The sequence below is a fragment of the Aristolochia californica genome, unplaced genomic scaffold, assembly GCF_029961685.1.
Source record: "Aristolochia californica isolate CCGP_79_NKW_82.1479 unplaced genomic scaffold, dmAriCali1.0.hap1 SCAF_5, whole genome shotgun sequence".
Taxonomy (NCBI): Eukaryota; Viridiplantae; Streptophyta; class Magnoliopsida; order Piperales; family Aristolochiaceae; genus Aristolochia; species Aristolochia californica.
The window spans coordinates 42,015,564-42,039,839 of NW_027182214.1; the positions used below are offsets into that span (position 1 = coordinate 42,015,564).

Genomic DNA, 24,276 nt, shown 5'->3' on the forward strand with positions numbered 1-24,276 from the left:
AACTATCTGCAATGGCGAAGTGACGGCTCAAACAGAAGCTAAACTCTGTGACCCAGATTCAAAATGGGATACAGGCTTGTGAAGATTACAAAAACATATTACCTTACAAAATTTGTATTTTACATGTAATTTTTCAAATAAATAAAGAAAGAAAATTCCTTCCCTAATTTTCTACTTCAACATAAAAGCATATTTCCCATGTAACAGAGGTTGATTTTTGCAGCCATCGACCCAAACCCCAACCTCAGATGAAAATGGACCAGGATCCATTTCCTAGCAGTGTACAGGAAATGAAAATAATAGGTGGGGACTTTTATTATTAGAAAGACCAGCATATAATGACCTAATATACATACTTCTGATGGAAGTCACCAAGAAAATGGACTTGCACCTAATAAGAAAATCTCGTTTTCAATGTCTCTCACCCATTGACATACTCGATTGCAAATTTTTATCGCCAAAGCCTACAGATCCAACAAAGTCCAAGGTCAAGTATAGTGTTAGATACATTAGATACATGATCATTGAGAGGACAATTGTTTCAGAAAGTATCAAGAAGCAAACCTTGTCAGCCAGTGGATCAAAAGCTGCATAAAGTTCAAAGTCCTGAGTGATCCAGCACAATAAAACTGTAACATAAGAAAACTGGAGTAAGGATCCTAAAGTGGAGCACCACTAGGAAGCCAAACAATAACATAGAGAGAGGCTGAGAGAAGCAGAACTCAGTTGTCACAGAATCTGAAAAATGAATAAATGCATACACACTCATATAGATATGCATACAACAGTCATACAATTAGGATTTGACACTAGTAATTCAAATGCAGTACCATAGTTTTCATCTCGTCTGAACTGTGTTTTATAAGGGCCTAATTGTCTACTGTGCATGGAAGCATATAGCTTTTGATAAGCTCTGTACAACCTGCAAGGATACAAATACGTATCCGTCTATCTGTTAGCAAACCGCAAAAAAATTAAAATTCACTAGAGTGAGAGAATGAACAGTCAATAATCGAATAAATGGTAATAGTAAACCAGAACTATACCTCTTTTGCTGTTTGGAACTGTTTACAGGTGACGAGAATTCTGATGACACATACTGATCCAGATAAATGCTTTTATATATAAAATGCCATAGTCCAGCAGGCCCTCCAATGCCAGAATGGGATCTGTCAGGAGATCCAGGTATTGATCTATCTTGCCCAAGGTGAAGAGATAAAGATCCAGTGCAAGCAGAATCAACAGGAAGATCTTCAACATGGAGTCCACCATCCAGAATTGATCTCTGAACCTCACATAGAACATTTGATTTCAGGAGGACGGTTTCAATGCGAATCCTGAAAAAAATATAAAAATATTTTAGTAAAAGAGTAGATATTAAAAAAAAAACTTAAATGTTTAAAATCATGTTTCACATCGAATTAATGAGGGGGGTTTGTCAGTCCATGTAAATTGAACCCATCTTAATGGTCATAGGTAGACATTCAAAAATAAAAAACTACCTTTTAATTATTTAAAGTTATAAGGAATATTGAAGCAGAAAGATGTTACCCTACCTGCAGTCCTTAAGATGATAAAAGGAATCTGAACTAGTTGTTAATAACACCAAATATGTATCAACCTGCAAAATGAGGAATATTTAGCATTTAGCTTTCTTCTTTTTGGAGTGCAAAAGAATAAAAAAAAAAAGGTTTTTATAGCCAATAATTTAAAGTAACATATCTGTGAATAGTTTCATCACTTCAATAATGGTCATGAAGAGTTCTTCAAGTACTTAAAATCTGATTCAGGGGTTGGCCTAAACTGAAGTCTAGAATTTAGGCCAACAACTCTGCATCCATCTAGTCATGTAGCACAAACTATGACCCACTCTATATCAAAGTACTATAACGAGATATCAAGGGACGCCCTGTTGCGAACCAAATATAATGTAAACAGAACCAATGATGCAAATCTTGCTTACATCGAGGTAATGGACATAAGCATATAGAAATGCCATGGGATTATATCTTGGCAAACAGATGGGAGAAAATGATTCAGAAGTCCTGCAAAGAGAGAAGATGAGACACAGTAAGAGTAGGTCATAATTGAAATTAAGATGCATTTTCATTCACAAGAGAATAATCCCAAATACTGTGCCCACCGAAATGATTCAGAAGACAAGACAAAATTGGCAAGCAGGAGCATATCATCTGGATGAAGAGACGATTTTGGTGCTCCTACAAGACTGATAACCTGCCCGAACAAAAGAACAGAAATATAACAGATTATATCAAATGTTTCAGAAAGCCAAAAAAGAACTCTGAATCCCCCAAAAGAGTATTGACATGGCCCTGGAAATATGCAATAAATGTTTGTGATTTAGTATTAATTTGCAACTGAATTATTTGGGATGCATTCATAAGAGGAGTTAGTAGATTAGATACATGCCAAAACCACCTCAAACCAGGGGCTTTTGCTCTAAGAATTGAAATCAAAAGTAAAAAAAAGAATGGCTCAAAATTATAACATGGACAAGAAGGCTTCTGAGATGATAGTGATCCATATACATTCCAAGCTACCATTCAAGAAAAAATATACATTCCTAACCATAGACCTCCTCTTATACAAGGTGGCCAAACAAGCTGACCACATATTGTCTAACAACATCAGAGAAATTTTACCCCAGTCAATTCATCCTCCCACCCAATCACCACATGGGACGGATTCTTAAAATGAAGTATCGGTTCAAGTCTCACAGTTGGTAAGGGGTGTTTGAGTGTTTGCAATATTCGTAGAAAAATAAAAAGTCAACAATATTTAAAAAGTCTTACTTTAAGGTAATTAATAGGCAAAGAACACTTAGAGAACATCTATTCTGGCTTAGTTGGAAAAGGAAACTCCCAGATAATTTTGGCACAAAAAATGGCAACAACTAATCCCAGTAACAAAACCAACGAATTTAACTCAGGCCCCTAAGAATTATTGAAGTGGGGTTGCAAAGCAAGAAGAGGAAGAAAAAAAAAACAAGAAACAGAAGGAAAAAAATGGAGTGAATCCATAAAATCTGGATTTTCTCTTCAGCACTCAAGAAAGCAGAGGAAATTTTCTATTCAGTGCCAGTGACAAGACAACTGAAATGATTTAAAGTTTGATCCTCATAAATCTCCTTCCCTATGAAGAGAAGTAGATATTTGAATAATTTTTCTCCATCAAAACCAGGAGGGCACAGTATTAGCCTAATACTATAAGTAAACTAAATGGGGTGGCTAATAATGGTTAATGCTGAGAAGTAACTTAGGGGTAACTTTACCTTTGTAGAAAAGGGGATTTTCACAAGTTCACTAAGGCATCCTGTATTCGATACTTTCCCTCTTCTTGTCTCCAATGTTTTATTTTCCTTGTTTCCATTACTATTAAAAAGATAACAACTAACAAAAAATGATTGATGGCATATAAATCAATCAATTGAACAAAATAAAGGGGGTGGCACTAGGAATATTTAGAGCCAACCTTGTGCTTACACATCAATATCGCAAAAAGAACACCAGAATCAGCAACATCTTGTAATATAGCACCAGCCGCTTGCCTTGTTGGGTAAGCAAGAGGCAGACATGTATATGCATGAAGAAATGTTGCAGGGTTCCTGAAACAGATTAAAATAAAATAAAAAATCAAAACCATCCAATATTTCTGTCCCATCCACTTCCAAAGAACCCAAACCAACTGAAATCAAACATGAATTAACAAAAAAACATTGAAATTTTTTTAATAAAATACTATTACAAAAGTAAGGAGATTCCATAGACAATCCAAAAGAGATAGAAAAGAAAGAGAGAGAGAGAGAGAGAGCAATGCACAAACCAACTGAAAGAATGAATGAGAGAGGAAAAAACGGTATCAGTTCCTCCAAGCAAGGGCGTCATATCAAACTTTGGATTCTTCTCAAAGCATCGGTTTACAGATCTTGTCAAGATAAGAAGCATCTGTATTCAAATCAAAACAAAATCCTTTAAAGCAAGAGCAGATGAAAATAAAAAGTACACAAGCACATGCTGAAGCCACATTCAATTATTAGCTTTATAAAAACCATTCAGAAAGTAAGCAAATTACTTGTCCATATAAAAGTTCTAGCTGGCCCCTCAATGCCTCATAAGGCTCCTCTGTACAGCTGATACAGACCAGATATATAGGGCCTTTCACAAGAAAAACCACCTGGGCACAAAACAATTTCTGGTCATTATCCTAAAACATTGATGCTGCCAATATCTAGAAGATATGAATCCTAGAAACTTTTGAAAAAAAAAATATCTAGAAGATAAATTATTACAAAACATGCAGTATGCTATGTGAATCAGCTGTCTTGCATGAAATTTTTTTAATAGTTACATTGGGTTCAAGGCAAGAGGATGGAAGGTATTTCAGCCAAATCTTTTAACAAATGAAACTATGCCAGCATAACTCTTTCACTCAACTCAGATAGGATAAAACAAGGGCAAAAAACTGACCTGATGATTTCCAGCCCTTACAAGATTCACACGATCTCCACTAGAAAGAGACCAGAAAAAAAAATGAACAGAATTGAAGCAGTGTAGCTTGAAGTTCTAGTTAAACAGGATTCCGTAAAGCTAGTGCCAGTAATTTTACCCGTTCTGCACAAAGGAAATAATGGCTTGCAAAGTTGCAGAAAATCCAGCTAATCTATGTTCGTCTCCATATCTGGAAGAAATTAAAGTTAATCATAGATCAGAAACTGCTTCTCCCGATTTATTTTGATATGAAGGTGAGAAACACAGACAAACCTAGAGTATATTGGCTTTCCAGAGTGACTTAACACAAAAAAGTGTTTTTTTCTTTTTCTCCATGAAACAGAACCATCGTCCTGCACACACATTGTGATTAATGATAAAATAAGTAAGCAGAGAACTTACATAAGCAAAAGTGACAAAGTTAGAGGATCCGTTAGATTTCAATGCCCAGTAAAACACAAATTCACAAAGTTTTACAGCCATTAAAGCCCATAGATGACTATAAAATGGAAAATTATCACACTGACCTCATCAACGTGCCGCTTCCCCGGTGTCCACTCGGAAGAATCTGCTGCATCAGCTTCAGCAATCCCTCCATCTTCCCTAACTTCCTCAATCCCCGTACTACTGGTTGCATTACTAGTACCCCTCTCCCCCGCGTACCCACTGCTGCTGGAGCTTGACGATTCTTCCACCTCAATCTCCGAATTATCCCTCAAACCCGCAACCGAAGAAGATTTCCCAACCTCCGTCTCCTCCGTACCAGCAACTGCAGGAACTAAAACATCCCCAGTCGCTTCTCCTTCCTCTTGCTCCCGCTTCTCCTTTTTGTTCTCTTCTTCACTTCCAGACCTCGCATCAAGAACGCCATTGACGCCGGCATGAAAATCCTCATCAATTGGATGTTGGACAGGTGCATCAGCGGCCGAAGTGTCGGCGTCGACAAGTGACACACGTTTGAGGCGATTAACGATCTGCTCGGAAGGATTAGGGTTATGTTGATCGGCGAGGAGGGAGGGAGGAACTGAATTGGAATCGGCATCTGCAACGGAGTCCATGAGGGTTTTGGAACCGAAAATTTGAGAGTTTGGTAGGAACGACGGGAAAGGGGGGGAAGTTTTAACGAGCTTCCCATCACTTAAACCATTAACAAGAAATTTAAATTTATTTAATTTTTTAGTTTATTATTTAAATCTATTTTAAATTATTTTATTAATAAATTCCTTATTCACTTTCCACGATACTTTCCATTATATACACCAACACCCAAAAAATATTTTCCACCGGGACGATGATGGAAATTCTTCGGAGTTCACACCAAGCAGAGAAAGAGACAGCAGGGACCCATGGTTGTTCATCTTCAGCGCGCCTTCTCTACTCTTCACAGATAAAAGAATTTTTCTACTGCATTTTCCAGGCAGAAATGGCGGCTTCATTTCTCACGGGAACCTTCCTCTCATCCTTAACCCACCAAGTTCTTTCTTAATGCAATTCAGTCCCTGGAGTTCTCATTCCTAATTGATTTGAACTTTCACTGATACAAAATCAAATAATGTCCAGCTATATGTTCCAAGTTCTCCCTCAATGACGCGCTCGAGAGCGATTTCGTTGCCTATTACCAAGGCCTGCTCAAGAGAGACACTGGCTAACGAAGAAGAGAGTGAGCTTCTCATCTCAGTTTTTTAGTCGAAACTGGTTTCATTATACGCTTTCTTTTAAGACATCAATAGAATGCTGGATTAGATTCCGGTTGTGAACCCCTTTGTGGTCATTGTGCAGAGGAATTCATGGAAATTAGGATTTGCAGAAGAAATGCATTAGTGTTTTCTTTACGGAAACTAAAGCCAAACTCTTACTGCGACTTATTCAGGGTATTCTGGAAGAAGGGTGATTCTCATCGGAATAGGCACATTGGGAGCAAGTCTCTTCTCAAGAAGGTTTGCTTTAGATTAAGGTACCATTCCCTATCTTCGTTCCGTTCTGGCATGGCATCTGCTGGGTCAATCCAACAGATTTTTTCTTTTCCATCCATGCAGAAGAGCCTGATGAATACAGAGCCATTTGTTGATCCCATGGATGGGTACTCTATAGTATTACCCCTCAGATTGGAGGGTCGGTTTCATAAATATGATTCAACAATATTGTACAAGATCTTCTCTGTTTATGAGTCCTTCACTTTTTTTTTTTTTTTTTTTCTTGTATCATTCACTTGGGACTTCAGAGTTCAGAGAGCATGATTCAGCTTTCAAAGATCGGATCCTGCCTCTGCAGAATGTCAGATCTTAATTCCTTAAAACCTATAAACAATTGGCCGATTGGTTTATATTGTTAGGCATCGGATATGAGAACCAAGAACTGTTTACTTGTGTTCGTTGGTATTGTTTTATCCTAGACAACAAGCACCTTTGGTCAAAATTTTGCTGTACATAAAGAAGCAGTAAATCCGCTTCAATTTTACAGCAAACATGCTACAGATTCATTTCCTATTTAAGTCCTTGTAATAGCCAGTTATAACCATGGATTCGCAGCCCAGTTAAATGTTGCACGAGAGCTGAAGTTGCTAGGAAGCATGCTGTAAATATCATACATGTTAAAAGCAAAATTGAATTTGCCAAACTGTTCGACATCAAACCACCACAACCTCAATATAATTTTCTCCCAGCACCTTTTTCCAAGCTTAAATAACAAATTAATACACCACAGGAGGCAATGGCATCTTGTGTGCAGGATGCTAAAGCCTCCAAAAGAATGGCATCACAGTCCTCTAATCACCCAAACTCTCCACTCTCCACCCATCTATGAATTTCACATCTGAACAACGTTACAAGCCCCGCCTCTCAGAGTTCTCTTTCTTTGCCCTTCGTACTGTATACACCAACAAAGAATACAAATGGTCCAGAAGGCACATGCGTTCCCTTGTGTTCCAATGACCTGCAAAGACGGGTTGAAAGAGAACAAAACCGTGCAGCCACCAAAAGTTACTGCTCGGCATGGAAAGAATGTCCACCTATCTAGACGAGCCGATGTTGCCTTAGTCCCTTTGCAAAGTGAGGCTGCATCAATCGAACATACAACCCATTCATAGCAACCAATGAATCATGTGGTCCCTGCTCCACAATTTTCCCACCATTCAGGACTACGATGTTGTCCACATGTCTCATCATAGCTGCTCGATGAGCAATTAGTATAGTAGTCTTATTCCCCATGATGAGAGTATCCAGTGCCTCCTGTACCACCCGACTTGACTCAGATTCAATTGCCGAGCTTGCCTCATCCAATAACAAAATGGGAGCATTCTTAAGCACCACCCTAGCAATAGCTATCCTCTGCTTTTGCCCTGGTGTGAGATCTACACCCCTCATTCCCACATGTGTGTCATAACCATGCGGCAAGCTGCTTATAAAGTGGTGAGCATTGGCTATCCTTGCTGCCTCTTTCATCTCACCTTCAGTTGCGTTATGTCTTGCATATATTATATTCTCCCTTATGGTTGTAGAGAATATAATTGGATCCTGCTGAACAAGCCCTAAATGGGTCCTCAACCATCTCAAGTTATAATGCTTCAAGTCCCTTCCATCCAGTAAGACTTGACCAGCAACTGGATCATAAAATCTCTCTATCAAAGAGATAATTGTACTCTTTCCTGAGCCTGAAACTCCGACTACAGCAACTGTCTGTCCACCACTAACTTTAAGGCTGAAATTGCTCAAGACCATCATCTCAGGACGAGTGGGATAGCAGAAATCAACATTTTTCAAGTCAATACTCCCGTAAACATTAGGTGGTTTCAGCCCTGCATTATCATCTGGATCGATCTTAGGGACCCGATCGATAATTTCAAAAACTGATACAAGAGACTTGCGCCGCTTAAGTATGTAAGGTGCAAGACCAAAAGGTTCCACCAGTGCAAAGGTTGCAAAAGAAAATACCATGTATTCCTTTAGAGCTGTACGAAGAGTAAGATAACCGGACTTTACAGAGGTAGCTGTGTACCAGAGGAGGAGGGCATTGCAAGCAAAAAGCAGAAATTGTGAGAAGCCAAAGGCAAGACCAATGCCCAACCCGTGCAAGAAACTCTGCTTGAATATTCTCTCTAGCTGTAGCCTATATAGCTCCATCACTTTGTTCCCAGCACAGAATGCAACCACTGTGTAGATGTTTCTAACAGCATCCTCAAGAACCAATGAGGCTTTTCGATGCATCTCCTGGATACCTCTTGAGAAACCAGCAAGCCACATTTTCTGCACAAGGGAAATTTGATGTCAATTGAACATAATAAAGTTCATCAATTACAGGTCCCAAAGATGGTTCAAGGAAATATCCATTGAGCAGAATCATGACAGTGGGCTAACTGCAAACCTGTGCAATTGCAGAAACTGTAAGAATGGGTATGGTGGCCAAAGCCACTAGTGCCAAACGCCATTCAAGAATCATTCCTATCAGAAGGGCCACAATCACAGCAGCTGAGTCCTGAATAAATATAGAAAGGCGGTTGCTGAAAGCAGCACGAACAAATGTAGCATCATTTGCCAAACGCATTGACAATGTATCTGCACTGTTCTCCTCTTCATCAAACCACCCGACTTCATTCCGCAGCATAGCTGAAAAGAAACATCCAAACAATGAATGAACTTCTGCATCTTTCTTGTTGAAGGGGAACCCCACAAGAAACACAAAAATTGTTTCATCGAAGTCCAGAAATTTCTTTCACCTGAGAACATCATCCTACGAACTCGCTCAGTCATTTTCTCCCCCATTATACCAAAATAGAAATGCTGGAGGAAATTCGCAACCACGGTAACAATTCCCATACATGCAATGACCAAGCACCATTTATCCACTTCATGGCGTAGATGATGATGGCTGTCAGCTGTATAATATGCCACTACTATCATAGATAGAATATAAGCAAGAAGAGGATTAAAAGAACCAAAAATGGCAGCACCACTGCTACCTAGCAGTGCATAAAGCCACTCAGCTAGGCTAAGCTCTGCAAGCCTCCAAAAGGAAGGTGGCTTCTGATTGTTAGGGTCCTTCGAGTCTTGATAAGTTGTAGGCATCTCATCAAACTGACCAAGAGGCCTACTAAATGTCTTGGAGTGGGACCTCTCATTTTTGGGATCAGATGTCAAGAGTGGTGAGATCGGTGACTCAGGGTCTGAAGCATTTGATCCCTGTTGATGATGTCCAGGGTGAACATCAATTTTTGGTAACTCGGGCAATCTCAACTCAAAGCTGTCCTGTCTCTTTATAGAAGGTGCTTTTTCTGGTGCATCCAATGCAGGGAGTCCATTTTCCAGCATTTGCTCAGACAGCGGGCTCTGGGTCTTTGGTGATTCTTGAGAATTCACTGTAGAATCTGGATTCCGAAATGCATGTACCCCATGGACCCTATGGACAGAAGATGATTTAATCAACTTTGGAGAAGATGATTCTTGGAAGTTGTGGCTCACAGATGAATCCTTTTCGATTTGAAAAGTTGAAGTTTCCTTGTAAGTTTTTATCGGTGTCCTGAACCAACAAAATAAAAAATCATATCAACATCTTGGAGGCCTGACAAAGCGTCTTGTACAAAAAAAATGTAATTTTGACAGTTTTCCTGATCAACAATGTTCTCCAAAAAAAAAAACATCTAACTAGTTTTTGCAAACCATTATTTTCTTTTTTTGAAATGATTTGCAAACCAATATTGTTTCAGTTAAATGAGAAACTCTAATTTTAAATGATTTTATAAAAGAAGAAGAATGTACAAGTAAATGATAAAACTTGGTAAAAAAGTAAATGATTGAACTTGAGAGAGAGAGAGAGAAAGAGTGAACTAGTTGTGAAGTTGGGTCCAAGGTTCATCTTTGTACTCATTAATCCATGTGGGACTATTTCTTCACATTGGCACTAGAAGATCAATGGTACAGCACTGATGATTGAATTTTAAGTGCCAGATGACACAATTTGAAGTGGATATATTGGCTCCAAAACTTTTTGAAACCCAGTGTTTTTTGTTAAGCTGAAATGTTTAATGCTACAACATACCTCTTAGGAAGCTTTGAAGCTTCTTCACAGCGCAAAAGCTCTGCATACAGACCATCCAATGTTAGCAACTCATCATGAGTACCCATTTCAACAAGTTGGCCCTCCTCCATTACAGCAATATAATCTGCATTTCTAATTAGGCTAAGCCTCCTAGCAATAATGATTGTCGATCTCCCCAACATTAGGATATCCAGTGCCTCTTGAACAGCCCTTTCTGCCTCAAAGTCAAGACCTCCGGTCACTTCATCCAACAGAAGAATAGATGGATTTGAAAGCACCGCCCTTGCAATTGAAAGTTTTATCTTTTGCTCTTCAGTTAATAGCAGACCAGCCCTACCCACCTGAATCATAAGAAACAATTAAACATGTGCATGGGGAAAAACTGAAATCTAAATAGCAACCCTGATTTTACCTGTGAATCATATCCTTTGCGAAGTGAAGTAATAAATGTATGAGCATGGGCTATTTTTGCTGCTTCCTCAATCTGATCAAAAGTAGCATCTGATCGCCCATATGCAATGTTATCCCTTATGCTCAAACTTAAAAGGGCAGGTTCCTGTGTGACCAAACCAATCTGGCTTCTTAACCATTCTAGTTTCAGGCTTTTAATGTTCTCTCCATCCAGAAGAACCTCTCCTGCACAATTGAAGAAAATAACCATCAGAGAAAGAGCAGGATGCCTTTACTCAGGGAGTAGATGAATTCTTAAAGGTGCATACCTAATGTAGGATCATAAAACCGCTCCATGAGAGGAATTATACTACTCTTTCCAGAGCCATTCCTGCCAACAAGAGCCACAGTTTTTCTAGCAGGCACAGTCAGGTAAAACCCACTTAAGATGGGAATCTCAGGACGGGAGAGGTAGCTGAAATACACATTTCGGAACTCTATGTTCCCTTGAACAGAAGAAAGTGTATTTCCTTCCTGATTAACAGTGGAAGTTGAACGGCTTATCATCTCATATAGCCTGTAAGCAGCAATTCTGCCTTGCTCAAATGAATAGAAGTTTGTCGCAGCTTGATTTAATCCCCTGGAAAAATAAAAGTATGACAGCTGTATTTGAGGATTGAATCACTCGACAATATTAAAAGATATGCGTAAATAAAAAACGTTTTCAAAAAGAGGATGCTTACAGGCCGCTCAGTATAACAGCAAAAAGGGCTGTTAAGATTTCACCACCATTGGCTTTCCCACGAGAAACAAGGAATCTTCCAACCCAAAGTTGCAAGGCACAAGAACAAATAGCAAGCCCATATGTAAATCCAAGTCCAAGTCCTTGCACAAGACTTATCAGTATACCATATCTAAGGGTTGCTTGAAGTGATGTTGCATAAGAGTACTTAGCCAGTGTCTCATTTGTGAACGCATATAGAGTTCTAATGTATGAAACAGCCTACAAGCAAAACACAGTAAAGTGAATTTAGAAGAAGGTATTCAATACAAACGGTATGACATAGCATCTCACTAGAATCACACTGAAAGTAACACTCAAATTTAGCCTAACATTATTGAGTTATATACATGTTGACAAACAATTAAATAAATTAACCAACATACAGACAGCAGGCCTGTTTAAACTACAAAAAAAAAAAAAAAAAAAATTGTTTGGAAGACCAACTCCGAAAGCATAAATAAGAGAAAATAAAATATGCTACCTGCTCGGCAATGCTTGCCGCCTCAGCATATGCATCTTGAATATTTTCAGCTAGTCTATGTAAAAAGATGTTAGAAATTCCTCCAGCAGCAACGATGAATGGGCCAGTGCCTAATGTCAGGATCGCAATTTGCCAACAGTTGATTAATCCAATCACAAGACCACCAAAAAATGTTGCCATGTTATGTATATAATTTCCAACCTGTTTTTATAGAGAGAAACAGAAATGGATGCATTGTTAGAGGTGGGGATCAATTACAAGAGACTAGTTTGTATATTTTCAGTACAGCAACTGAGACATACTTTCTCACTAAGAGCGGACTGGATCAGAAGTACATCACTCAAAACTTGGCTCACAATATCCCCATTGTTTCCATATGTGTCAAAAAAACTCATGTCCTGATTGAGTAACACTTGCACGTACTTTGACCTAATGACTGCTGTCTGTCTCTCCCCCGTAAGAATCCAGCATGAAACCTCTATCAAACATACGAAATAGTTTAGAAGCCTAGAAAACTACATCTAGCTACAGCAACTAGATGAAAATTGACAGCGCAAGAGTTCGATCATATCATCGTACCAATCCATCCGGCGACAAAAACACCCGAGGCTATATAAACAATGTATAGGACATGCTGCAAAATAAACAAGAAAAAGTAAATCATTATGGAACATTGGCTAAGTGCTCATTAATCTTGCACACAGCATGCAAACATTCAAGAAGTAACTCATTCAGTATGAAAAAAGATGATCATAATTCTTAACATAATATAAATTTCCGTTGCTGAATTCTTTTAATCAAGTTCGAAGCAATGCACAACAAAACATATTAACTGCTGACAACAAAACATGAACCAACTGTCGCCAAAGCCAAGCACCAAAATGAAGCAAGGTAGCCTAGTTCACATTATTAAACAGAAATGTAAGAGAGTCCAAAGATTTATCACTAGTCTGCTCTAGTAAATAACTAAGGAAACAAATACAAGGTAGATAAGAAAGAGAGGAACTAATTATAAATATAAATACCCATCTTTCAAAGTTTCACTTCCACTGACAGTTAGTCTAATTTGTATATGTTGACCTGAAAAAGGAGGACTAAATGATTATTCACTCACCAGAGCCAAAGTAAAGAATGCAGTGAACAGGGCACCCATAAAAACTTCTCAAGAACAACAACTAAGGACCTTGTACTACCACTTGAGTGTGGAATCTACATGCTAATGCTCACGATTTCAATTCTTATACCACAGATTAGGAGATCTCTCAAAAGTTACTTAGTGCTCATTATGGTCAATTCTTCATCATCTTTCTTTGGCTCACTGGCTAGTATTTCCAGGGTGCCCAATTTTCAAATTATGAAACATGGCTATTGATGATAGCAAGTACTCAAAAAAGTTGAATTAGAGTCTGTTATCCTAGTGAGCTATTAATCACTCAGATGCTTTTCCAACAATTATAATTACTACTGATGCCAATCATCAGCAAGTGCTTCAGTATGCTATCTCAGGCAAATATGCCAGCACCTGCCCTTTGAGTGCATATGATATAACACTTATAGAGCACGTAATAATACTGAACCCTTTTCACTTTTTCTGCAGAAACAACACAAACTTTCATAACCAGAGAGACATGGCTAATTTTTAACAAAAAAACTTCCCTCAATTAGAAAAGACGACAGATAAAAAATATATTAAGCATACAGCAGCAGCAACCTTGACTGTTAGACAAGAGAGCAGCCTATGCATACACACACATGTCAAAAGATAGCAAAGATATAATGAGCATGACATCTTAAAATTTTCAACCCTTAATTAAGGCACCAAAAACTTGTGCCTTGGTTACAATGCTTCTCCTAGATGACAACTTTATAATGCATTAAAATTATTCTATACTCAGCTTCTTGCTTAAGCATGATATATTTTCTCCTACATGGCATCAGAAATTTAATTTTCATCCTAGGGCCCAAAAGATGCCATAAAGACATATCACCTAAATTACCTCATACAACAGTCAAAAGTAAATCCATCGCCTAGAATCACATTAAAGGTTACTAAACTAAATAACACCAGACCCCACACAACAAGAGAAATTAAGAAAAGTTGACCAACTCCACAAGAGAGCACACATAATCCTAACCATGTTACTTAGTTAACAAACATCACAATTCATAAGAGTGCCCACTGAATCAAAATCTAGCACCAAAAAGAGAGCTCCAGACCAGACCACTTCATTGCTATGCATCCAAGGCCCAATTGAATATAGCTCTCACACATGTGATACTTGCATCAGCTTTACTTATAGTACATAATGGATCTGTGACAGTTGCTAAGATTATATAATTGATCTGCGATACTTCCACCCTAAAAAAATCCTGAATCACTCGACTTTTAACAAATCACATGGTTAAACTCTCAGCAAGAGTATGTATGCAGCTTGCAATTCCTTCATGTACTAAAGAAGCTTCAATCTTGACAATCATAACCCTATCTATCCCACTCCAAGAAACATCAAGAGTTTCTTCAGTACAGCAGCTTCCCAAATATCTATGCGCTAGAAGAACATGATCATGGATTCATTGGTGGCACCTGATGATACAAAAGGATAAAATTTTCCTTTTTTTTTTTGTTTGAACAACATTCTCATGGATCAAAACTAGCAAAAAGCAAAAAACAACTGAAGGAAGTCTTCAGGAAGCATAAAATTTCATTACATCTAAACTTTATTATAAGGTTCCTCTAATTTCAAGACTCGTTGAAGAGTGATTGTTGAACTGACAACCTTTAACAGTAGATCACCTGATCTCCGCGACAATGAAACTCAGATGAACTCCAAATGCTTATAAGAAGCAGCACCTACTTATTTGAGCCCACGCAAGGGGAGCACGGCATAACTCATACAAGCAGCACCGGAAAACACTTGAGTTTCCGTAAAGTGTAACTTCACACTATTTCAATAGAGAGATAAATAAATAAATAAATAAATACAGGAAAGTCTAGACACCTAAGACACCACGAAGCTCACAATAATTAGAACTTATCCTACATGCACTTTTTTTCCAATTACACCCACCCATAGGAATCAGCAACTCCCCACACTTCACAGTTGAAGAGCTTTGAGCGCAAAACTAAACTAATTAACAACTGATGTTTTGTCCACTCTACTAGTCCAATGAACCTTAAAAACTATTATTCGCTGAATTCACTGAACCATATTTCATCTCTCGAGGTGGTTAGATTGGCCAGAGGAAACAACGCAACGTATCAACCAATTGCTCAAAGGCACCGTCAATATTTCTCCCAAATAAATAGTGACAACCAGTTTACACATGATGAAAATGAAAGCAGAACGAATTACACTACATGAGACTTGTCTTTTTGGTCTAGACTTCGCAAATTGGGTAACAGGTTCATCCAGCAACCGCATAGAATAAGGGAATTACACTACAAGAGACTGCTTTTTGGCATAGCCTTCACCGAACTGGCCAAAGAGGTTCATCCAGTAACCACATAGACTAGGGAAGGAGTAGTTTTTTATGACTTGTCGACATGTTCAGCAAATTCACGAAAAGGAAACGAGGCAATGAAAATTGAAAAAGACAAAACAAGCAACAAGGCTCAGTCAGTGCTTATGAAACACACCTTACTGAATTCGTCAAAGAGCTGACCGTTGGACAGATGCGGTTCGGAGCTGAGCAACTGGAGGACCTTTCCAAAAAAGTGCAAATAGACGACAAGCGCAGTCCCATGAGCCGCGGCAGCAATCGATCCAACAACCATAAGGAACCAATCGAATCCATCGGCGCAAGCAAACAGTCGCGAGAAAGGCACAGCAGCCGGAGGCGGCTCAATCTCCTCCGCTTCCTCAATCCCCGGGTCCTCCTCTACAGGCACAGACTCAACATTCGAATCGAGGTACGGAGACGGAGATTCCGGCGGCTCGGAGACTTCAGACACCGGCGTCAACGGCTGGATGTGCGGCGGGGACCAACCGAAGAGTCCGCGAGAGATCATCATCCTTGAAGGCTTAAAACCCTAAACCCTAGCCCTAATTCATCAACCCTCAGAAGCCTTTCACCATCACAAACAGGCACATAGCAGCATAACCAGCGGAACCAACGGACTCTTCATTTTCCGTCCCTCATCAGAAACCCCCAAACTGGAAAAGTAATCAGAGTAACAAAGAAAGGGTGAAAAGAAAAGGAGGTCTGATATCAGGAGAGGCAAGCAAGTGCGCCGTCTGAGAAGAGCCACACTTTTTAACAATTCGTGACAACTTTTCCGGCGTGGCGTCGAGCGAAGCAGCCGTCTCTTTTTTTTCTTTCCTTTCCGGTGAGGCGTCAAAAGCGAAGCGGCGTCGGTCTTATTTTTTTTTTTCTTACTTGCTTTCGGAAAATAACCGGACAGAGGCAGGAATCATTACGCCTCGCCTTTTTTCCCAGTTTTCCAGCGCAAACGAAAAACCGGAAGAATCTTTCGATTTGGATTTTGGCGATTAATAATAACATAATCAAAGGCAAAAATTCATTAATCACATTAAAACCTAATTATCGATAATGCGTTGACCGGGAACTGGCCAGTGGCAACGGTCGTTAGAATACTTCGTCGCAATCTCTACAGTGAGACACTCGTAAGACGACTGATTCAGCTACAAGGGAACCCATCAGCCAATTGAGATCATAAATCACATGCGTAGAATAGACAAGATTGGTATGAACCAAAGATTCCCTCCACAGCCAATGGGTCTGTGCCCCCGACTTGGTCGAAACCAGGAAGACGAAGACGGGCGTATGCAATCTCAGGAGAATTTTTTCTAAAAAAAAAAAGACTGCTTTCTGTCGACGTTGTTGGCCACTTTGGCAAAGATGATAAGTTTGGACTTTTTGTCTGCTCCCTTTGATGTGCCCTTTGGGGCATTTCTTAAAACAGGTTTAATGGCAGTATAAGAAGTTTAGCTGTTTATTAGTAAAAACAAATGAGGAGATTCTGGAAGATGGATTTTACCCGGAAATCAGATTGCGGTCTGCATCAGTCGTGAAGACTTGTTTGCAAATGGAGTACATCAGTGGTACTCCGACTGGGTATAATGGTTTGTCCATTTTTGGATGCTTCTGATGTTGCTTCCGTAACCAACCGGCAAAGATGGTTCACCGCTGGCTCTGTCGCTCTGCATGTGATTGCCAACTTGTACTCAGAGAAGAAACCGGAACCCATATAGATATTGGATTACGAAGCACTATTTCTTTCTCATTTGATTAATGATTTGCTGCCCGGATTTGTCTTTGTTCTTCCAGAATTACCTTTTGCCATTTCGACATCGAATGAGTTGCGACGGCCTGGTTTGGTGGGACTTGCTTATCCTCCAGACTTCCCACGTTCGTTTGCAGTGACTTTTCCCCTTTAAATCATACCTGCCGTGCCTACTCCCGTGCTCAATATTTTGGTGAGATCTTTTCACCTTTTGCTGCAGTTCTGGGTCGGCATTTTTTTTTTTTTGAACTGTTGAGTCATTATGAGGCTACGCGTATCTGTAACTTTCAACGCTCGTGTGCTCCTGCTCTCAGAGGTTGAAATGATTTTACATTTCCTTGGATCAGCAAGCGCATTCGATGTTCAGGAAAGAGAAAAACTGCACATTCACAGATGGGTGACTAGAGTCGCGGATCATAAGGAAACCGGGAGGAAAAAAAGTAGCAAAAACTATGAAATTTGATCTTTTTTTTCTTTTCCCTGATGCGGCGATATCAGTTTTGCCAATTGAGAAGCCGGTAGGAACGATCAGTGAATTGTGTAGTTCGAAAACGAACTCCACTGATAACCAAAAAATGGTCTCAAAATTAGGCCCGTTCGTTCGGTCAATATTTGGTCCTAGCAGGAGGAGATCCTGGAATCGTCTCGATGCACAGTTGGCCACTTGTAGGAGACGAGCTATGGTTGCTCGAGGCGAGCTACTGATGCCTTTCGGGGGGGCAAGGGTAGTTCGGGAATTTAATATTCTGCGGAGGAGAGAATTCAGACTTCACAGTCGCGTTCGATGCGCTTCGGATAAACGGATAAGACGTCTTCCCTCCACAAGACAACACTCTTCTGGGCAAAAATTGTTTTTAGCAAATTTACTTCTAAAAGACCTTTTATTAAAATTCGAAGAAGAAAATGGCTTCCGTGCAGAATCCGCCTTCAATCCATAGGACATTATTCTTGAACACGCTCGCTCAGGTCTTGACGTCTGCTTCTCTTTCTGTCTCATTTCAGTTTTCCTGGACTGGCTCTGCATTGCTCTAATCGCCATACCTCATTCTTCTTTCCATGCTCAGACGAAATCACAGTCTCCGCTGTTCTTACCAAGCTCGAGAAGAACCACCCTGGTTTTAGTCAGGGCTGAGCACTCGTCGACAGCATCCGCGTCTTCCTTACAAGGTACATTTGGCTTCTACCTCTATTTGATCTGTACTCATTTCCAGTTAGTTGGCTATCTGCAATGAGCAATCAAAAACAAAAGTAGTTGGAGAATGAGAACAACGCACAAGTATGCCTTCTTCAAACAAATCAATAAATAAGTATATTAATGAAAGAATTTGTGATATCAAATATAAACTCGTTAGAGAAAACAAAAGAGTAGGCAGAGTAGCATGAATAGTCAAGAAATTAAAGAGCGATGGCGTGAGTACTGTCCTTAGCGGTTGAGTGACTGAGGAAAACAGTGAAAGGCTGAAAAATGCAGATGAAAGTAGTTATGAAATATGTGAGAAGGTTGAAAGTTGGTTATGATAGATGTTAGAACAGTGTGGAGGAAGACCCCGGTGTTCTTGGGAGAAACGTCTTCAAGAGAAGAAAAAAAATGTAGTTGAGATAAAGCTTGAAGAATACAGAGAAAAGTATGGCCATTACTTTTTGTATTTGAAGAGGAATACTGAATTGCCAATTAGACCAACTTGTAGGAGTTAGGAAGCCCTTTTCCCTTTCGGGTTTTCGGTGAGAACATTAATCTGTTATTGGGTACAGAGAAACGTGAAGTTTTCAGTCATCCATTCCTAGTGCTTCAGTGAAGGCAACTTGTAATCCTCTGTGGATAGTGATTATTTCACTATTCTACAAAGCAAACATAATGATTAATTTTCTGTGCAATAGAAGCTGGGAGAGGAAGTTAGTGTGTAACTCTATAGCAATGTTACATTATTGGCTCTTCTTTAGTTTCCAACGTTGTATGCCTGTTAAAATATTTAGCTTATCCTCTCTTCCAACCCTTTTCCAATATCCAACAAAAATAATGTGTATAAGCATCACCCTATCTGTAATAGCGGCAAGGAAGTGAAGAAGAAGATGAAGATTATTTTTTTTTATTCATTAAGAAGGCTCTAAAAAGAGCGGGAACAAGAGAAATTAAATAATAAAAGAGGGACTAAAGCCAAAAGCTAAAAGAAAAACAAGGAAACCAAAACAAACAGTACAAACCATCACAAAGGGAATGAGCTGCCGACAGCAAAGTGTTGTCAATCTGCTCCATCTCTCGCTGCAGAGTCGACTACGTTGTCAGCTGATCTAGTGAATGCTGCCAAGAGATAGTCAACTGTCTATATATATACTTTTATCTCATCAAAGAACATAAACAACCTCCCTAGAGGGGCTTTCTCCCAAGGCCCTCAAGATAACAACTGCTGAATCACTTTCCACAACTAGAGGGGATGAGAAGTGATCCCTATACAGCTTTAGGCCCTGTGGGAGGGGTCTCAACTCTTCCAATTTGGACTCTCATTGTCTAAAAGCAGCAGAGAAGACAAGGAGACAACTCTCCAAGGAATATGTTGACAAGAAGATGAAGACCATTGCACAATTTAATTGCTTTATCCTTCTTCCTTTCAGAGAAACCTGGGCGGCGCCAAACACTTGTGGCAGGGGCACTTGTACCTTGCATTTCTCTGTTAAATGCAACTTCCGTATCTTGTAAGTGATATGTAGTTCCTCTCACCTTTTAGGTCTTCTTATTTATGGTGTTTTTTAATGATACTTAAGTAGTTGAGAACATGCCTGCTTATTCTGCAGTGCATTGCTTGCTTGAAATATTATGGATGACCTAAAAGAACACCCTTGATATGGCTCAGTTGCTGCAGAATCGAAGAAAGGATTTCAAATTGTGAATGACAGGAAGGATGGATATTCTTTTCTGTATCCATTTGGTTGGCAGGTTGGTTGTGTGATAATAACATTTTTTTGTTGCATATGCCTACCTTTGACAATAAAACACAGCATCACTTGTGTCAATTTTGAGACTTACATAGTCAACTAGAAAGTTTAAGGCATTGTGAAGACAATTGCCATATCCTCTTCAGTGAGGAAAACTGGGCCTGCAAGATTTAATAGATCTACGATAGCTAAGATAAACTGTAATCGAAAATTCAATATCTCAAATTTGAAAAAAATAAACTTTTATGTGTGAGACATCTTACTCAAAGTCCAAACTACCATATCAGGAAGTTGTTATTGGAGGGCAAGATAAGGTATTCAAGGATGTTATTGAACCGTTAGAAAGTGTTAGTGTCAACATGATTGGAACAAGTAAGGATGATATTCGAGACCTTGGATCACCTCAACAGGTTTGTCAATCTGATTTATTATGAATCAACTTCAAATTGGTAATTGACTTGCAGAGAATATCATTGGTCTGCCTCTTTAAAGAAATTTCATTGATCTCAGGTTGCAGAAGCTTTGATCAAGAGGGTCTTGGCTCCATCATCACAGAAAACTAAGCTAGTTGAGGCAAAAGAGGTTTGGTATCTTCTCTTACCTGCAGTTTGACTTGGATATGGATTCAGATGGTTCTTTTGAGGTTTTTTATATGCTCTCTTCCAACCATTGTTAGAACTTGGAGTGTGTCAATTCCACATGAAAGATGCTTGGCAATTTTGATGAAGCCTCAAGAAACCCCAGCCTAGCTGATCAAGAGCATACATACTAACACACTTCTTGGACATCGAATGCATGATAACGAAGACTCAAAAATGCAATATTAGTTAGTTAGTTTGTTAGGACAGTCGCTTGAGAACTTTGCATGAAGTAGTGACACTCAACGAGGTTGTATGAGCCACTGATTTTATATAAGTATTTTGTAGATTAAAATTATGTAGTTTGTGTTAGCCGTAAGAAATAGGAGCTATTGTTGTGTGGTTACCAGAGTCCCAGCTAGTATCCAGTTGACAAAGCTACAGGCAACAAAAAAATTGAAATGACAAAATTTACAATCATAACAAGCTCTAAATTTGGATATGTTATTTACCTGCAATCTTTTCAGTGGTAATGTGAGAAGAACTCCTTTGAAACCTTAGGTCAAGATTATGTTCCGTCATCTAATGCCCCTGTAGTTCTTCATGAGTTTCTGGTAAAAATAAGTGCTCAAATCAGCTGAGTCAGAGGATCTAGGTGAATAAATATGCCTGATCATTCTTGTTGTGCATAATGGTCAAACCCATCCATCTCTTTCCTCGCTGGTAATCAACTTCGGTAGCCCCCAAGGAGCCCCAGGTCCAAACTCTGGAAACTGGAGCTTACCACAAAAGCTCCAGGCTATGTTATTATCCTCAAACTGAGGCAATAACAGCATCACAGTTTGCAGGGTCCTGGGTGATTCCTTCACCAAAAACCAAATAGGTCAGTTTGCCACTAGTGATATTCTTCAGTTGTGAAAAGAAGCTTGCAAAGCTCCTATAGAGTTGTTATGAGACCCCTATCTTTTCATGACCCAGAGCTTTGTGTTTTATGGACCAAGTATATGTATGTTTGGATAATGATAATTTCTATTCATCTTTCTATTAGAATCATATTCTGTTGTTTGTAGACTAGCAATGTGAATGGCAATGGCCCTGATGAAAACGGATAACATCACAGTGCTTGAGCATTTTTTTCTCACATTTTGAACCATTTTAGTATCAGTTATACACAACTTTTCTTTCTTAATGATTGAATGTGTTACTGTCACAGCAAGATGTTGATGGCAAAGCCTATTACACATTTGAGTTTGTAGCTCAGGCTCCAAACTTTATACGCCATGGTCTGGGTGCAGTTACTATTGGAAATGGTATTAACTAATTACTTTCATTAGATCTTGAACTTTGAAATTTCTGTAATTTGTGTCTTTCATTGTAAGCATTGAAACTCTCTATTTTCTCCTTGTATTCCTCTTAAGCTCTGTTAGCTTTCATTATTTTGATTATGCTCAACTCTGTGCCACTACAGGTAAATTCTACACATTGACGACAGGCGCCAATGAAAAGCGCTGGGGAAAGATGAAAGATAAACTGATCACCATCGTCGACTCCTTCAAAATTTTCACAGCTGAACCCTCTGCCGCCCCTCCTGCATGAGTATCAAACGCTGCGTTGCTGGAAGATCCTTCTTAAGCTGTTGGGGCTGGGTTCAACTTGGGTTATCTTCATCTCAGACATGCTCCGTGGAAGAGTAACCACATGTAGATAGGGAAGTTTCTACCCATCATTTTGATTCTTTATTATGTCATCGAATTTGGTCAAGAATCCAGCGGAGGCACTCTTCTAAACTAAGTTTCTAAACCTACTTAGGGCCATTGAGAGTGCTTGCCTGTAGTGGATTTATTCAAGATTATCAATCATTTATAACTTACGATTGTAAATCCTACAAAGACATGCAGAGGAGGTTGAATATGTTACAACCAACAAAAACTCACGCAACCCGTCCGATCATACAAAAATAAATAAATAAATAACATGGTCTACCTAAAAATTCTTCATCACTAAACAAGATGAACGAAAATTTTGAGATCACAAAAAGGTAAAAAAAAAATGGTGGCTCGAGAGGTGTGATGGCCTCTATCCGACCAGGCTCGATTAGAAAGGTTAAAAAAAACTCATTTCTCTTGATGAAATCATATTAAGTTCTCTATCAAAATCGCGTACTCGAAGTAAAAGCAATGAAATTAAAACAGCAAACCTAAAACTCTGCATTTAGATGATGCCAATCTTGTTTGCAACGTCCAGTGCATCGTAATCCAGCCTGAAAGTCATCCACAAGCATGCGGGGCTAAGGAGGGGGGAGCCATGGATTGCCTAAGAAGCCGCCTCCTCAGTCAACCAGACCTGCAAAGAAGAAGAGGTTTATGAGCAAGAAGACCAAAAGAATGCTGACAGTAATAAGATACAGAGCGAAGCGACGGAAAATCAAAACGACAAAATGTCTTCTTAAATAAAAATGCAATAAAATCAAATCTTAGGGCCCAAAAAAGAAAATGATTTCCCGCTTCTGATGCTTGGCGCTGAAGGATCACATCCGACTACAGTCCTCCGCTCTACCAACTGAGCTAAGGTCGGTTTGTTGTAGTAAGTCCAATTACATTATATAACAAGTTTCTATAAAAACACGAATGTCCAGTAATAAATCACACCAGGAACAAACAAAGATTTATAGTGGTTCACAACTCGAACTTAAATTTCTAATCCACTTCCAAGTTATTTGCCTGACAAACGCCTCATACTCGTTGGTAATCTTCTCTCTTTATGTCATCCTCTCGTCCAATGTGGCTTCAGATTTGTAATCCAGCGAGGTGCCTTTCAGATGTTTGGTTTATGGTTGCTATATGGGGACCTAGAGTTAATGACTAAAACTCGAAGATTTGTTAGCATGTTACGTTTGATTTTTGTTTTATTTTATTTTATTTGTTTTCGCCTATATTTAAGTTCTGTGACTTAATCCTTCTCTCTGCTTGATACCTCAGTTCTTCTTTTTTATCCTGGTCCGTTATTTTTAAGCTCAGTGGAACTTGTCGATGCTTATTGCTTAGCATTTGATTGTTTATGTTTTGACTTTCTGCAACTTGGTTTCTTTTAGCTTTTTTTTTTTATGGTGATTTAGACAATCTTAACTTTCTACTAAACGACCTTGCTTTTGTTGGCATTTCCCTTGTGACAAATCTGATTACTAGCCTCCTGCATTCTTGCTTGGTGGATAAATTTCTCATCCAGTCATTCGACATCTTCTCACATGCTATGTGATGGACGAATTAAAATCTGTACAAACCCTTCTTTCAGTTTTGATATCAACTCTGTTTTCCATAACAAGTAAGTGC

At 39.1% G+C, this 24,276-nt stretch overlaps 3 protein-coding genes across 3 annotated transcripts; 1 reads left to right on the forward strand and 2 right to left on the reverse strand.

Annotated features, from left to right (window-relative positions):
* Positions 1-57: 57 nt before the first annotated feature.
* On the reverse strand, positions 58-5,604 carry LOC137965501 (vacuolar fusion protein MON1 homolog). The gene is made up of 14 exons (XM_068811762.1): positions 5,036-5,604; positions 4,782-4,861; positions 4,627-4,698; positions 4,488-4,527; positions 4,093-4,194; positions 3,844-3,965; positions 3,493-3,625; positions 2,144-2,235; positions 1,964-2,045; positions 1,557-1,621; positions 1,047-1,337; positions 831-922; positions 565-629; positions 58-464 (listed from the first exon to the last, which is right to left on the reverse strand). Exons 1-14 carry the CDS (start codon positions 5,564-5,566, stop codon positions 369-371), a joined length of 1,863 nt encoding a protein of 620 aa, XP_068667863.1. The 5' UTR covers positions 5,567-5,604; the 3' UTR covers positions 58-368.
* A 1,477-nt stretch (positions 5,605-7,081) lies between these two features.
* On the reverse strand, positions 7,082-16,531 carry LOC137965867 (ABC transporter B family member 20). The gene is made up of 11 exons (XM_068812239.1): positions 15,831-16,531; positions 12,773-12,827; positions 12,496-12,671; positions 12,194-12,394; positions 11,672-11,931; positions 11,258-11,568; positions 10,951-11,174; positions 10,539-10,879; positions 9,220-10,019; positions 8,868-9,109; positions 7,082-8,749 (listed from the first exon to the last, which is right to left on the reverse strand). The coding sequence occupies exons 1-11, from the start codon at positions 16,203-16,205 to the stop codon at positions 7,520-7,522; spliced, it is 4,215 nt and encodes a 1,404-aa protein (XP_068668340.1). The 5' UTR covers positions 16,206-16,531; the 3' UTR covers positions 7,082-7,519.
* A 1,739-nt stretch (positions 16,532-18,270) lies between these two features.
* Positions 18,271-22,752, forward strand: LOC137966429 (psbP-like protein 1, chloroplastic). Its single transcript, XM_068813035.1, has 8 exons — positions 18,271-18,404; positions 18,503-18,605; positions 20,049-20,129; positions 20,288-20,370; positions 20,657-20,779; positions 20,880-20,951; positions 22,161-22,257; positions 22,416-22,752. The coding sequence occupies exons 1-8, from the start codon at positions 18,342-18,344 to the stop codon at positions 22,541-22,543; spliced, it is 750 nt and encodes a 249-aa protein (XP_068669136.1). The 5' UTR covers positions 18,271-18,341; the 3' UTR covers positions 22,544-22,752.
* The last annotated feature ends 1,524 nt before the right edge of the window (positions 22,753-24,276 follow it).